Consider the following 12,706-nt stretch of genomic DNA (forward strand, 5'->3'; position numbering starts at 1 on the left):
GGCCGGCCAATAGCCGCCACGTCATTGGAAGGTGCGGTTCCTTTAGATTCTCGTGGGGCCGGGGCCCAAAATCACGTCGTTGTTTTGTCACCATTGTTAAAATATTTCCTAAAATTACAGTTTTATCCTGAAAGTTATGAATATTACAAAATAAGCCTATATAAAAACAAATTATTAACATTTAATTTTTGAATTCAATTAATTTAGTTTATTTAAATTATATTTAATCTATTTTATTTTTATATAGAATTGTCATCGACATCGTTTGGTTACATAAGCTCATAAATATTCATTCTTTTTTACGGTTTGACTTTTAGGTTAGAGGCAATAAAAAAAACTCAAATTAACTCTAACAAGATTTAAGAAAGGTTCACACATGATTAGGTGAAGTTCATCAATGTTTCAACACCCAACAAATTTTCAACTAATTATCTTCATTATTGTCCCAAAATTATAATGCTTGCTCTTTAATTCAAGATTTATTTAAAGGGATGTTAGCGATATCATAACTGTGACCCATTAATTTCATTCAAGATTATCTGAGAAACTACATTTACAATAAAGAAAACGGACTCAACCCAAGTGCTCAAAATAGGGTCGTTTCCCATGACCTAACCGCTAACCAGTTACTTGTGAAAGAAGCAACCAAAACCAAAACCAAACCTACAAAATGTCGGCTAGGGTTTGAGTTTCAGAAGCAAAAGAGTATGGAATATGTGAAGGTGATTATTCAGATTGACATGAGAGCAAGGACGTCTTCTACATTAACCTCCCTCTGGTCTTTCCCGGGTCTCCTCCTAAAAGCTTCACTCGCCAGCTTCTTCTTCTTCTGCTGAAGCTCTAGAACCCTCTCTTCAATGCTGTCCCGGGTTATCAGCCTGACAACCTTAACTTCCTGAGCCTGTCCGATCCTATGAACCCTGTCCATGGCCTGTTCTTCAACTGCTGGGTTCCACCATGGCTCAAACAGGTAAACCCTCGAGGCTGCTGTTAGGTTAATACCAGTTCCACAAGCCTTGAGGCTCGCGAGTAACACCACGGGACCTTTCAAATCCGGATTCCCGAATTCTCCTATCACTTGGGTCCGTTTCCTCGCGGTCATCGACCCATCCAACCGTAAAATGGTGAAACCCGCAGCTTTAAGCGGCTCTTCTAGAAGCAGCAGCAACTTCCTGAACTGAGAGAACACAACAGACTTTGTGTTGGGGTCTTCCTGTCTGGATTCAAGGAGAAGTGACAGTAAAGCCAAGGCCTTGGAAGATTTGGGTGAAGCTGTTTTGGTGTCTCCATCAGTATTGGAAGCCTCTTGAGGAGCACTGTAGAGATCAGACTGAGTTAGAGGGCCACGACAAAGAGGGCAGCACGGGTTAGTCCTCTGAAGGGTTTTGAGAATGCAGACTCTGCAGAAGATGTGAGCACAGCGAGTGATGATAAAATCGGTTGGCGGGGAGATGCAGATTGGACAATCAAAATCTTCCCCATCTTGCAGTACGGCCACAAGCTTTTGCAGTAGCTCTGGCTTATCAGATACATCTGTTTGGAATCAAATTACTTGTTATGATATCACAAATGATTTGAGCTTTTGCAAACCAAAGGAGAAAGAAACTGAGAAAACCAAAAAAGACAGGTTGGGTTTCTACTCAACCAAAAGCTGATGCATCATCCAACGATAAATGCCAGTACATAGAAAAGTCCATGTAATGATGCAAGATCACGATATGCAATATATAAGTGTGTGTATCTATGTCTAAAACGCAAGTAAATGACTGAGCTCATAGTATTATTACCTTCAATGGCTGAGGAAGTGGAAAAAGATCTCAGTTCAGGAGGGCACAGAGCTACATCATCACAAAGCTGTCTAAGCCGTAAAATAATACTCAGCACAGTTGAGTAATTGCGCATCAAGCTGCCGGTATTTACGAGGTTCTGCACAACATCTTTAGCTTCTCCTTCCATGTGATCATATATCTGACGTTCTTCCGGAGAAAGTTCCACATACCGAGTTTCAACAGTTTTAGGTGGCAAACCGATTAACTCCTTGTTTTTTGTTCTCCGCAAAGAAATTGTCGCCATTAAAACCTTAAAGAGTGCACAGTTAAGTCAATCCACCAAAAGATGAAAATCAAAATCTAAACAGTAGAAAGCATCCTTTTGTATAGAAGAGGTGGATTATATTTGTATTACCTGTAGACGAGAGAGCCCCTTCTTATTCCCTTGAGAAAGTGGGCGTTGTATCAAGCTTCGCCAATAACTCTTGATTGAGAATGGCTCAAACCGGAGAAATGCCATCAAAGAGAACAAATCGAAGGATCCATTCTGAATAGGGGTCCCTGTGACAGCCCACCTGCAACGAGCCTTCAGATTACTGACTGCTCGGCTCTGTTGAGCATTTGCATTCTTAATAATGTGTGCCTCATCAAGAATTATCCGTCGCCACTCCATTTTCTTGGCGGGGGAATCTTCACGGGCTTCCTCAACGGCCAAAGTGCTGTAGGTAGTCAGCACTATATCGTACTTCTTAAGTTCATTTACATCGTTTGTCCTTTCACCACCATGGTACATATACACCTTCAAGGACCCTGGTACTGTATGCTCCTCTAGCTGTGTCACCCATGCCGAAAATACAGAAGGTGGACAAACGACCAACGTTGTCTTTTCAGCCACACCCACACCAAAGCCATCAGGTTTATGTTTTTTACGTGTTCCGCTTGCGTTGCTCTTTCCTCTACCCCTTTTCTTACCCTTCTTCCCGGTGTTGTCGACTCCCGGGTCCAGGGGTTCTTCATCTGGCATACTGCTGGATGGATTTCCATGTTTATCAAAAGCTATCAGGGAAAGCAGAGTGAGGGTCTTACCCAAACCCATATCATCAGCAAATACTCCTCCACGTAGAGGCTCAGGCTGCTTATCCGTGCGGTAATTTGTCAAAACGTTTATGAATTCCCCATCTTTCCCTTCCCAAAACGGAGGTAACTCCTCAGAATTCTCCCTGCGAAGCAACCAACCCAAACCCTCCTTCTGATGAACGAAAAGTTTGGATTTTATCACTTCCCTTGGCGGATCAACAGCCTCCATCTTCTCCTTTTTCCTCACATTTTTATCAACCAGTTTGAATATCTGATCTACGCTCTTGTTCTGTCGTTCACCCATCTGTTCCTTAACCACAACAGCCTCCGATAGCCCGAAAGATGTATCAGAATCCGGAATCAAAACCAACCCACCTCGCAAAATCGCCGATTTCACTTGTGAAAACGCTTCTAAACTCGCGAAGACGTGGATTTGACAGGGAATTTTGAATCTATTGCTACCAGAACGAGAGTTGGGTACGATACCTTCGACGACGATCGTACGAGTATCTATCAACGGCGACAGAACGGCGGCCGCGGCCCGCTCGATGTGACCGACCTGTACAGCTCGCGTGTTGACTACTTTGATGGCGTTCTCGTCGTACGGGTTCAAGGGTTCTCGAACAAGACCGACCATTTCTCTGCCGTTGATTCGACCGGAGTAGTACTGTAACCCTACTATGTTCGCGATGACGAAGCCGACCATGTAAGGCTCAGAAAAAGCTTCCTGAGATTGCAGTGAAGCCATCGAGGACTGCCATTCTACTTCATCCGCCATGGGAGAGACACAGAGGTTTTGAATTTGAAACGACGCGAAGGGTATAAACCCTTTTTTATTTTAGAAAATTTTATATTGCTCCCGGAATTTCAAGAAAGTAGTATGTAGAGATAATTCGTGGGTTTGGCTTTACAACTTCTCCAATGAGATTGGAATCGTATTAAAATTCTAATATATTTATCAAATACTAAAAGATTGTTTTTATACACACGTCACTAGGAAATCTGATTGGTTTCATTTGAAAATTTAGGGTTTAAAACTCGATTTTGAATATATCATTGACTAGTATCTAAGTTTTGAATTTAAACATATAGGTCCACAACCCTTATTCTAATCCCTATAGTTCCGCTTGGTTTATTCTTATTATTCTTATTATTATTATTAAAACGCCATATATATATTAATACTATATCCTCTTGATTAATTTTTTTAATTACTTTATTAGACGATTTAATAATTTGATTATTTTTCTTCCTTTTTTCTTTTCTTTTATTTTACTATTTCTAATTTACTAGGAAAAGAACCCCCGATATGCGTGGATTAATCTTTTTTATATTAAATATATATTTATAGAATTTATTGATATATATTATTAAAAATGATATTCTATTTTTGTTTAATATTGAAAAAATATATTAGTAAAATTAAATTATTGAAAAACTACCATTAGTCGTTATATTACTTGTATAGTGAAGTTAAGTTTGAAATAATATGTGTATCTTTGGATTTTTTTCAATCTTTCAAAAAATTAATTTTAATATAATAATAAAAATAATATTCTTAAATATATATATATATCTATGGTTTGTTTTGATAATTAATTGTGTATCTTTGATATGAAATATTTGTTATTTATTATATTTATATAAAATTTATTATTATGTATTGAGTAAAAACTAATATATATTATTTGTTTCATATAGAAAAATATATATAAAATAAGATCTGACGACATCATAAACAAATTTGATAATTCGATTGCCAAACAAAATTATCATAAATTCTAATAATAAATTCTAGACCCTAGCTTTAATTTTCTAAATCATAATTATTCTTCCAATCAGATATTATACACCAATTCTAAATCTTAAATGAGAACTTAAAAGCTTTAAATTTAGAATTTAAATTATTAGTTTAGGGTTGAATAAGATAATTATGAGATAAATAATATAACTATATTTTATTTTATGTCAAGAATGTATTGAAGAGAGATGAGCGGTGGGTTTTACTTCGGAACGGTGGGTCGTTCGGACACCTCGAAACGGTCACGGGGCAATCTGTCGGCGCTCTCGCAATTTGTACAAATGGTATTTAATGATTTATTAATTATTCAATTTTATTGTTAAATAAAAAAGAAATGAAAGTTCGAAAAATGGTAATCCACAACTCTCGCAAGTTGCAACTCCACTCTTCTGTCTGAACCCCTAGAAAAAATCACTTCACTCTCGCTTTTCCCCGTCGATCTCGTGTTTTCTGCAATGTTGTGAGACAAAACCCTGGTTCCAATTTGAAACCCAACTTCAAAATCACATCTTCTCCTCTCCCCCTCCTCTCGAAATTTCGCGAGTTGTTCTCTCTTTGTTTTTTTTTTTGGGTTTTCGTCTGGTTTTGTTTGGGTTCATTGCTTCCGAAGCTGATAATGGTTGTACCCACCGATCAGGAGGGTTGTGATCGTTGTCGCTGTTCTGTTTTCTGTCGGAGCTCTTGCTATGACCTGTACTAACGAAACCCTAAATGCTCTGCAATGGGGAAGACAGGGGATGATCGGAATCTTCCGTCCCGCGTCGCTGACGCCACCGGAGAAGCTGTCAGCGGTTCGTCGGAGGGAAATGCGCGGCGCGGCGGCGGCGGCTGCGATCGGATCTCGGGGCTTGTCGGGTTCAAATGTCTCTTCGTGCTGATTATCTCCGTCGCGTTGTTTCTCTCCGCTATGTTTTTACTGCCCCCGTTTGGTTACGACACAGATCCAAGGGATCCGGATCTCGATCCCAGGTTTAGAGGTGAGGTGTTACCCTCGATTCGTCGGGTTTTTATGAGACATTACCATTGTGATTTGCTTGCTTTATCTGTTCCTGTTTGGTCTGGTGCGATAATGTCGTTTCCGACCACAGTGTCTGTAGCTGAAAATAAACCCATCTGTGTCTTTATAGTTTTGTGCTTCTGTGTTCCGAATCTTGGACCCCTTTTTCCTTGTATAATAACTCTATTCTTAGTATTTTGGGGACGAGATTTTTAGGGTTTTCCTAAAATGTAGGGATCGAAATCTTATGCTATTTGTTCAAATTTGGCCACTTTTATTTTTGGCCTGGAGAATAGGCAGAGTCAGTTAACATGAATTTGGGAAAACAAAAAGGAAGTAGAAATTGACTGGCTTGAAGCATTGAGCCTCACATCTGGCATGACATTTTGCAAAGCTAAGACCTTTTAACTTTTGCACACATATCCATGGGAAGCCCTGAAATTGCCATTCTGGATAGTTGAATCGATGCCCGGAGAATAGAATCATGCTTCTTTCCCCGGTTTGATAGGTTAGAAAAGAGGGTTACGGTTTTGCTAAGAGTTGAGTAGATGAGAGAAGAATGAGGTCTTGGTGCTTAGATGGATTCATCGCATCTCTTGGATTTCTTCATGGATTTTTATTGCTTCCTGTTGTGAATTTACTGGTTTATGAATTTTCCTCTTCCTTTTATATTCTAGAATCACGATATTCGATCCTCGGGTAAACTGTCTTGGCTAGTAAATTTATTCTTTACTTCCACTCGGGAGTTGGGCGGGATACCGGTAAATTTATTGGAGATAATGATTGAGACATCTTAATAGCTTTGTGAGACCACCGCGGTTGCTCGGTGATGTACTCAAGTGTTTAGGTTACCGGAAGTTTTTTGCTTCTGTTTCCGGAAATCTTTATTAGCATCATATTAAACATCTTTCTGAATCATTTTGATATTTGTGCAGATCATGAAATAGTGGCGAGTTTTGATGTCGGGAAGCCGGCTTCTTTTGCGAATCAAAAAATTTTGCAGCTTGAGGATGATATCTTTCAGGAGATGAGCTATGATTCCATCAAAGTACCGATAGCCTTTTCCCGTCACTTTTTTTTGGGTTCCTGATTACGTGTATCATTGTCTTGTTCCTGTTCTGATCCGACTTGCTTGACTGGAAACAGGTGACTGTTTTGTCTGTTGAGCCTTCGGCTGGACCGAACACAACAAAGGTGGTGTTCGGAGTTGACCACGATACGAAACACCGAGAGATATCTCCTCTGTCTTTGAATTCTGTCAGGGAGATTTTCGAATCTTTGCTCATAAATCAATCCTCTCTCCGGCTAACAAAGTCCTCGTGCGGGGAACCGTTCCTCTTCCAAGTGCTAAAGTTCCCGGGAGGAATTACCGTGATTCCGCCGCAGCAAGTGTTTGTTCTGCAGAAACCCCAGATTCTTTTCAATTTTACCTTGAACTTCTCTATTTACCAGATACAGATAAATTTCAATGCCTTGGCCAGTCAGCTAAAGAAGGGACTGAATCTAGCTCCTTACGAGGTTTGCCATTTTTACTCCGACCTTTTCTTCCTTTTCCTTTTTCGGGACTTTTCGCTATGAAGTTACGTACAATCAGACGCGTACGTGCATGTGACTGCATGGCTAAGTTTTTATCATTCGAGATTTTTTTTAACACAACGATGATCTGAATGCAGAACTTGTTTGTAAGCTTATCGAACTCAAAGGGGTCTACAGTGTCTCCCCCGGCAATTGTTCATGCATCAGTTCTGCTAAGAGTCGGGAATCCAAGGCCAAGAGCGAAGCAACTGGCTGACACCATCAAAGGGTCCCGCTCGAAAAACCTCGGTCTAAACAATACCATATTCGGTAAGGTCAAGCAAGTTAGCCTGTCTTCTATCTTGCCAAACAGCACTAAAAACGGTGGAACCAACTCTCCGGCCCCCTCACCACTTCCCTATAGCCACCATCATCACCATAACCACCACCACTATCATCACCACCATCTTAGCCCTCATATGGCTCCCAAGGTTTCACCGGCACCTGCTGCCAAAAGGGTATCACATGTCCCTGAGGCAAGCCCTGCCAAAGCTCCGTCCGCTCCCCCGGCCTGCCAATTCAGGAATAGAGGACGTCAAAGAGGAAACACAGGGACGAGACATTCACATCTGGCTCCTGCCCCTGCACCATACCTTTCTCCCGGGCCCTCTGCCCAACCCCCACACCCGCAGCCACACACTCCATCCCCTAATCCCGGGACGAGGTCTCGTTTGGTCCCAAGCTCTGCTCCTTTGCCCCATGTTGCGTTTGCTCAGACTCAACCACCTCCACCCAGAAGCCGTTCAAATGATCGGCGCCCTGACGAAGCTGCGCCCGTCTCGCCACCACCGTCTTCATGTGAGTAACATTGCTTCACCATTGATTTTACGATACAACAAACTATACATCCATTCCCCATTCGATAATTCAGTTCTTCGTTTTCGGCCTTCGGCAGCAGATGCAGGTTCATCCGCTGTCAAGTGGACCATCTTGCTCGTCTTGGTTGCGGCGGGGCTCAACGCATGACAATATTATATATATATATATATATATAGTCTTCTAAGTTATATATGAAAAGCCTCCACGTCCACGGAAAACCCAAGCTAAGTGTATAAACTACGTCACATGAACTAAACAGAACCAAAAAAATACTGGAAGAGCTCTGGTCAATTATGGGTGTTCCACGCAAAAGAGTGTGCCTCCCTTCATAAACCCACGCGACTGTTGTATATAATGGACCGAGGGAAATTGCTTCCTGGGTCATGTATTTTCCGGCGAAAAAGCCGCTGCCAATGGTTTTATGAACAAGCAAAGGATATCATCCATGTGATCTTAGGGTTTATATTTATCAATAAAGGTCGATATCATAGTTTCGGCCTGCTTGTATTTGGTTCTTCAAGTATTGCTTGTCAATTGTGATGTGCTTAGAGCAGCTAACGGACATGTTTATTGCAGAGATTAGGAGATCAATGGATCTGCTACAACTGAAAGCATGACAAAGACAGGAGAAAGAAACGACAGAGGCGGTCCTAAGCAAGGGAGACATAAGAGAAGCTTGAGAGCTTCACAGGTTGAGTGAGAGATTAGGCAGAGAGTGGTCCTCCTCTTGCCCGGCGGCTGCCGCTGGTTCTATGGCTAACCCTCCTCGTCGTGCTCCGGCTTGAGCATGAGCTTCTTGGCTCAGGCGAAGGTCCGCACCCATGAGAGGTGCAGTGACTTGGCCACGGTTCGGGCGAAGGTCCAAACCCATGAAAGGATTGGTGACTTGGCCTGAGGCCATGAACGGTTGAGGAAACAACGGCTGCTGCGCAAAATGGGGTGGGATTGCTACTCCTCTGGTCTGTGCCCAAAGCTGACCCGACCCATGGTTTGGATCCACCCTTAGACCCGCAAAGTTAGTCCTTGGCCATGAGTTGTTCCGGGTGTAAACAGGGGGTGTATAATTGGGTTTATGGATGAAGGACTGAGGGCTAAGCCCCAAATGGTTAACCGGGGGTCGCCCAAGAGCCGAGAAAGGGGAGGGGGAGGAGGACAGGGTCGGGTACGGATACGGGTACTGGCGCGAGTACGGATACGGATTCGAGTAAAGCAACTGATCGATACGCATCCTGACAGCCTCTTGCTCCCGTTTCAGGATCGCTCTCTCGCGTTTGTGAGCGTTTTGGTGACCGCCTAAGGCTTGCGAGTTAGAGAACTTCTTCCTGCAATACCTGCAAATGTACTTCCTCCTCTCCACAGCTACCCGAATGGAGCTACCCGAATCTCCCTCGGGACCTGCCGACTCCCCGACGCGGGGAGATATCGGGTTACCTGTCCCGAACAAGTTCAGCTCGACGGAAGGGATCTCCAAGATCTCGTCCCCGAAGAGCGTGAGCCGGTCCCGGCGATGCGTTCTCGCTACGTCTCTGGCCACAGTGTTATCAAATCCAATCATCCTCAAGAACAATGGAGGTTATGAAGGAGAAAGACGGCATGAGCTTGAACACTTAATTAATGGGTATTTAAAGAGGGCGATGGGATCAAGATCCTGCGGGTTTCCATAAAAGGAAAGTTTCATGATTTTAATGTTTCTGCGTTCTTGAGGGTCTAAATTGCATATTGGTGGCAATGGAAAGCGAGTAAAGAGTTTTTGAATGCTTGCTCTCTTGATTATGATTACATTCGTATTTAGTCATCTAATTAACACATAAACACTATTAATTAGCAGGAGACTATGATGCTTTGGCATTTATGTGGTCAAGAAACAAATCTCCTCACAAGCTTTACTTGGAAGTTGATTAAGACAAATATAGAGACAACAGTTACTGTTTGCTGATTTGGCAAGAATTGGTTGAATATAGTTGCCGCCTTTGAAAATTATGATTTATGGAAATTTTATGTCCCTCGCCGATTTTATCAAATTCCTAATTGAAACTAAGAGTATTAAATCACATTTTTAAAAATGTTTTAACTAATCCATATGATACATTAAAAAAAATGTAAGAATTGAGGTTTAAACAACGTTTATAATATTATACAAATTAGATATTAACTAATAATTTTTTATAACCATATAAAAAACTTGATATTATTTCTGAATTTCAATGGTTAGTTAGTAGAACATAAATTTGATCGTCAAATCTCATCTCTAATGTTATTCCATAAAGGGCAGTCAAGCATACGATTATTTAATTACTGGTTATAAATGTGTTTAATCAAGCACACTTTGCTTTTGGCTAGTCCAAAATAATTTAAATTTCTTGTCCGATTTAAATTCTGCAGTCTTGGCAAGAAATCTACACTTGTAGTCTGCATCTGAAAAGAAAGTAAATCTAAACAATAATTTCTTATCCTGTTTCCAATATTTTCGAATTTAATTTTTTTTCTTTAATAAAAATTATATCAATTAAATTTTTGCATTGTTATTTTCGATTTTAGATCTTTCATTTTATAAAAATTATATTGATTAGATTTTTATATAGACTTTTTTTTATTTAATTTAGATTTTCTATTTATTATAAATATTAATTTATAAAAAAAATTGTTAAATTGTTTTGTTATTTATTATAAATATTATTATACAATTCAAACCGACACATTTAACCCTAAATAAGGATAACCAAACCCATTTAATCAATGTCTATAAAAAAAAAAAAAAGACAACTAAACCCTAAATAAGTTTACATAAAAACAATAAAGAAAAGTTAGTTAAGGTTGCAAGTGAGGTTAGATGACAAAACACATCAAAACAAGCAAAAGCTATGAACAGAGCTCAAAAGGTTTCTATCCAAACCTGTTCTCACCATCTCCTCTGTCATCCATCAGGAGGCCACGAAATGGAAACCCGAACGAGGAAGAACACACGAGTAAGCTACGTACTTCACGCTGTCCAGAAGAGCCACCACGAAGATCCGGGAGAGAGATCTCGGATGCATCATTCCGTCCGTTTCGGAATCAAAGACCTCTCTTGGATCGAGTAACACAGAAACCACCATGGAAGAGGACGAGGGTTTGGTTCTGTTACCATGGATGTTTCGTTCTTGATGATCTTCTTCTTCTGTCTTGTCCGCTATAATGTCTCAGAGGCAGTGAGAGGAAGAGGAAGCCCCTTGAGAATCCTTCTGTTCTTTCTTTTATCGCCATCAGTGCCATTTCGGAGATGTTCTGGTGAAATGTTACTGATCGCCCCAGGAGGTATATCGAACTGGAAAACCTCAGTGCACATACTGTGGTCCATAAGGGCCCCTGCAAAAAGAGGCAACTCCAGTGTCAGTGCACAATTTACCAAAGAAATTCGAGAGCTTGAGGAGAAAATAGTTACCTGAAATGCCTTCATGAAACCATTGGTGAAGGGATTTTCCCTCAGCCGAAATAGAAAGAAGAGCTTTTGGGTGTTCTTCACAGTTTCTGTATAGGCGAGGAATCTCTGGGACAGCTAACGAGGAAGAAAGCTCACGAGGAATTGTCCGATCAGTTTCTCTGCTACTTCTTGTTTCGGAAGCATTCTTCGCTTTCTCGCTTGCTAAAACTGAGTGAATTATCAAGTTCCTGTCAATCTTCACAAGCTTGTTGTTCCTCGGGACATAGAGAGAAGCAAAGAGAGGCTCAGTGGCATTGCCCAGTTCACTCGCTAGTCCTCGTTTACAACCTTCTTTCTCACTAACAATCCTATCACTAGAATGTCTGTTTCCATTAGAAAATCCACTTCCTCTACTACTCTCAGCGCCGTTCAATTGGCCATCCACCGTTAAAACCCTCCCCGGAACTTCATCATAAGATCGGTGATCACCACCATAAATAGACAAACTGCTAAAGCTTCTAGTTCTACCATTTTGTCCATAGTTCACATTCACAAATGGGACCAAGGCACCAAACAAGAAGATAAGGAACAGAATTCCGACAAAACTAACACTAGCAACCTTCTTAGTCTTACTTTTAGCTGCATCCTTTCTAATCTCAGGCTTCTTGAGTAGAGTTTTCAACTTGGGGACAGGAACCAATGGAACCTGAGATCCATAGGGTCGAGACTGATATGGCGGATATGGCATCCAAGGATACAGCATTGGTGGTGCCGCCATGGGAGGATACATAGAAGCAGGACCACCACCACCACCACTAATCTGATGCCGCAAGGCAGTATTCTCGGCCATAATGTACGATATCTTGCTATTCAATTCAGCTATTGTGGAATGCATACTCTTCACCTTTCCTTCGAACCCTTCTACGTGTTGCTTCTTCCTCTGCCTTGAAATCTGCGCGCTTTCGCGGTTCCTCATCAGTCTCGCCTTCCTCTTCTCGTCTTCTCCGTTCGTGGACGCTGTTTTCTCGTCGGATTTATGGTACTTGGAGCTCCTGGAATCGCCATCGCTCTCTACCTTCTTTTTCCTCTTCGGAACAGAACTTCTCCCATCGAACCCATCTTTATCCTTCCGATCAAGCCCTAGATCGCTCGAATCTGGGGACAATGCGTTATTGATACCAGAAGAAGCACCATACACAAAACCTCCCGAGCCATGAGACGATGCTGGAGAATGAACACCAAACGGACGGTAGGATTCAGGACGCTCT

The 12,706-nt window shown here is 41.4% G+C and overlaps 3 protein-coding genes and 1 pseudogene across 4 annotated transcripts; 1 reads left to right on the plus strand and 3 right to left on the minus strand.

Moving 5' to 3' along the window:
* Positions 1-501: 501 nt before the first annotated feature.
* On the minus strand, positions 502-3,680 carry LOC104827449 (putative SWI/SNF-related matrix-associated actin-dependent regulator of chromatin subfamily A member 3-like 1). Its single transcript, XM_010560619.2, has 3 exons — positions 2,185-3,680; positions 1,788-2,079; positions 502-1,533 (listed from the first exon to the last, which is right to left on the minus strand). Exons 1-3 carry the CDS (start codon positions 3,622-3,624, stop codon positions 731-733), a joined length of 2,535 nt encoding a protein of 844 aa, XP_010558921.2. The 5' UTR covers positions 3,625-3,680; the 3' UTR covers positions 502-730.
* A 1,323-nt stretch (positions 3,681-5,003) lies between these two features.
* On the plus strand, positions 5,004-8,545 carry LOC104826878. Of its 2 annotated transcripts, none has more exons than XM_010559813.2 (5): positions 5,004-5,624; positions 6,580-6,692; positions 6,791-7,162; positions 7,318-8,017; positions 8,118-8,545. In XM_010559813.2, the coding sequence occupies exons 1-5, from the start codon at positions 5,369-5,371 to the stop codon at positions 8,183-8,185; spliced, it is 1,509 nt and encodes a 502-aa protein (XP_010558115.1). In that variant the 5' UTR covers positions 5,004-5,368; the 3' UTR covers positions 8,186-8,545. The 2 variants fall into 2 exon arrangements, with proteins under 2 accessions (XP_010558115.1, XP_010558114.1); XM_010559812.2 differs by having other exon boundaries at positions 5,005-5,624; positions 8,115-8,545.
* Positions 8,546-8,659: 114 nt separating this feature from the next.
* Positions 8,660-9,936, minus strand: LOC109117277. Its single transcript, XM_019204198.1, has one exon. It carries the CDS (start codon positions 9,591-9,593, stop codon positions 8,724-8,726), a length of 870 nt encoding a protein of 289 aa, XP_019059743.1. The 5' UTR covers positions 9,594-9,936; the 3' UTR covers positions 8,660-8,723.
* Positions 9,937-10,679: 743 nt separating this feature from the next.
* Positions 10,680-12,706, minus strand: part of LOC104826879 — a 2,732-nt pseudogene continuing 705 nt past the window's right edge.

This window comes from Tarenaya hassleriana, unplaced genomic scaffold (genome assembly GCF_000463585.1).
Source record: "Tarenaya hassleriana unplaced genomic scaffold, ASM46358v1 Cleome5, whole genome shotgun sequence".
Taxonomy (NCBI): Eukaryota; Viridiplantae; Streptophyta; class Magnoliopsida; order Brassicales; family Cleomaceae; genus Tarenaya; species Tarenaya hassleriana.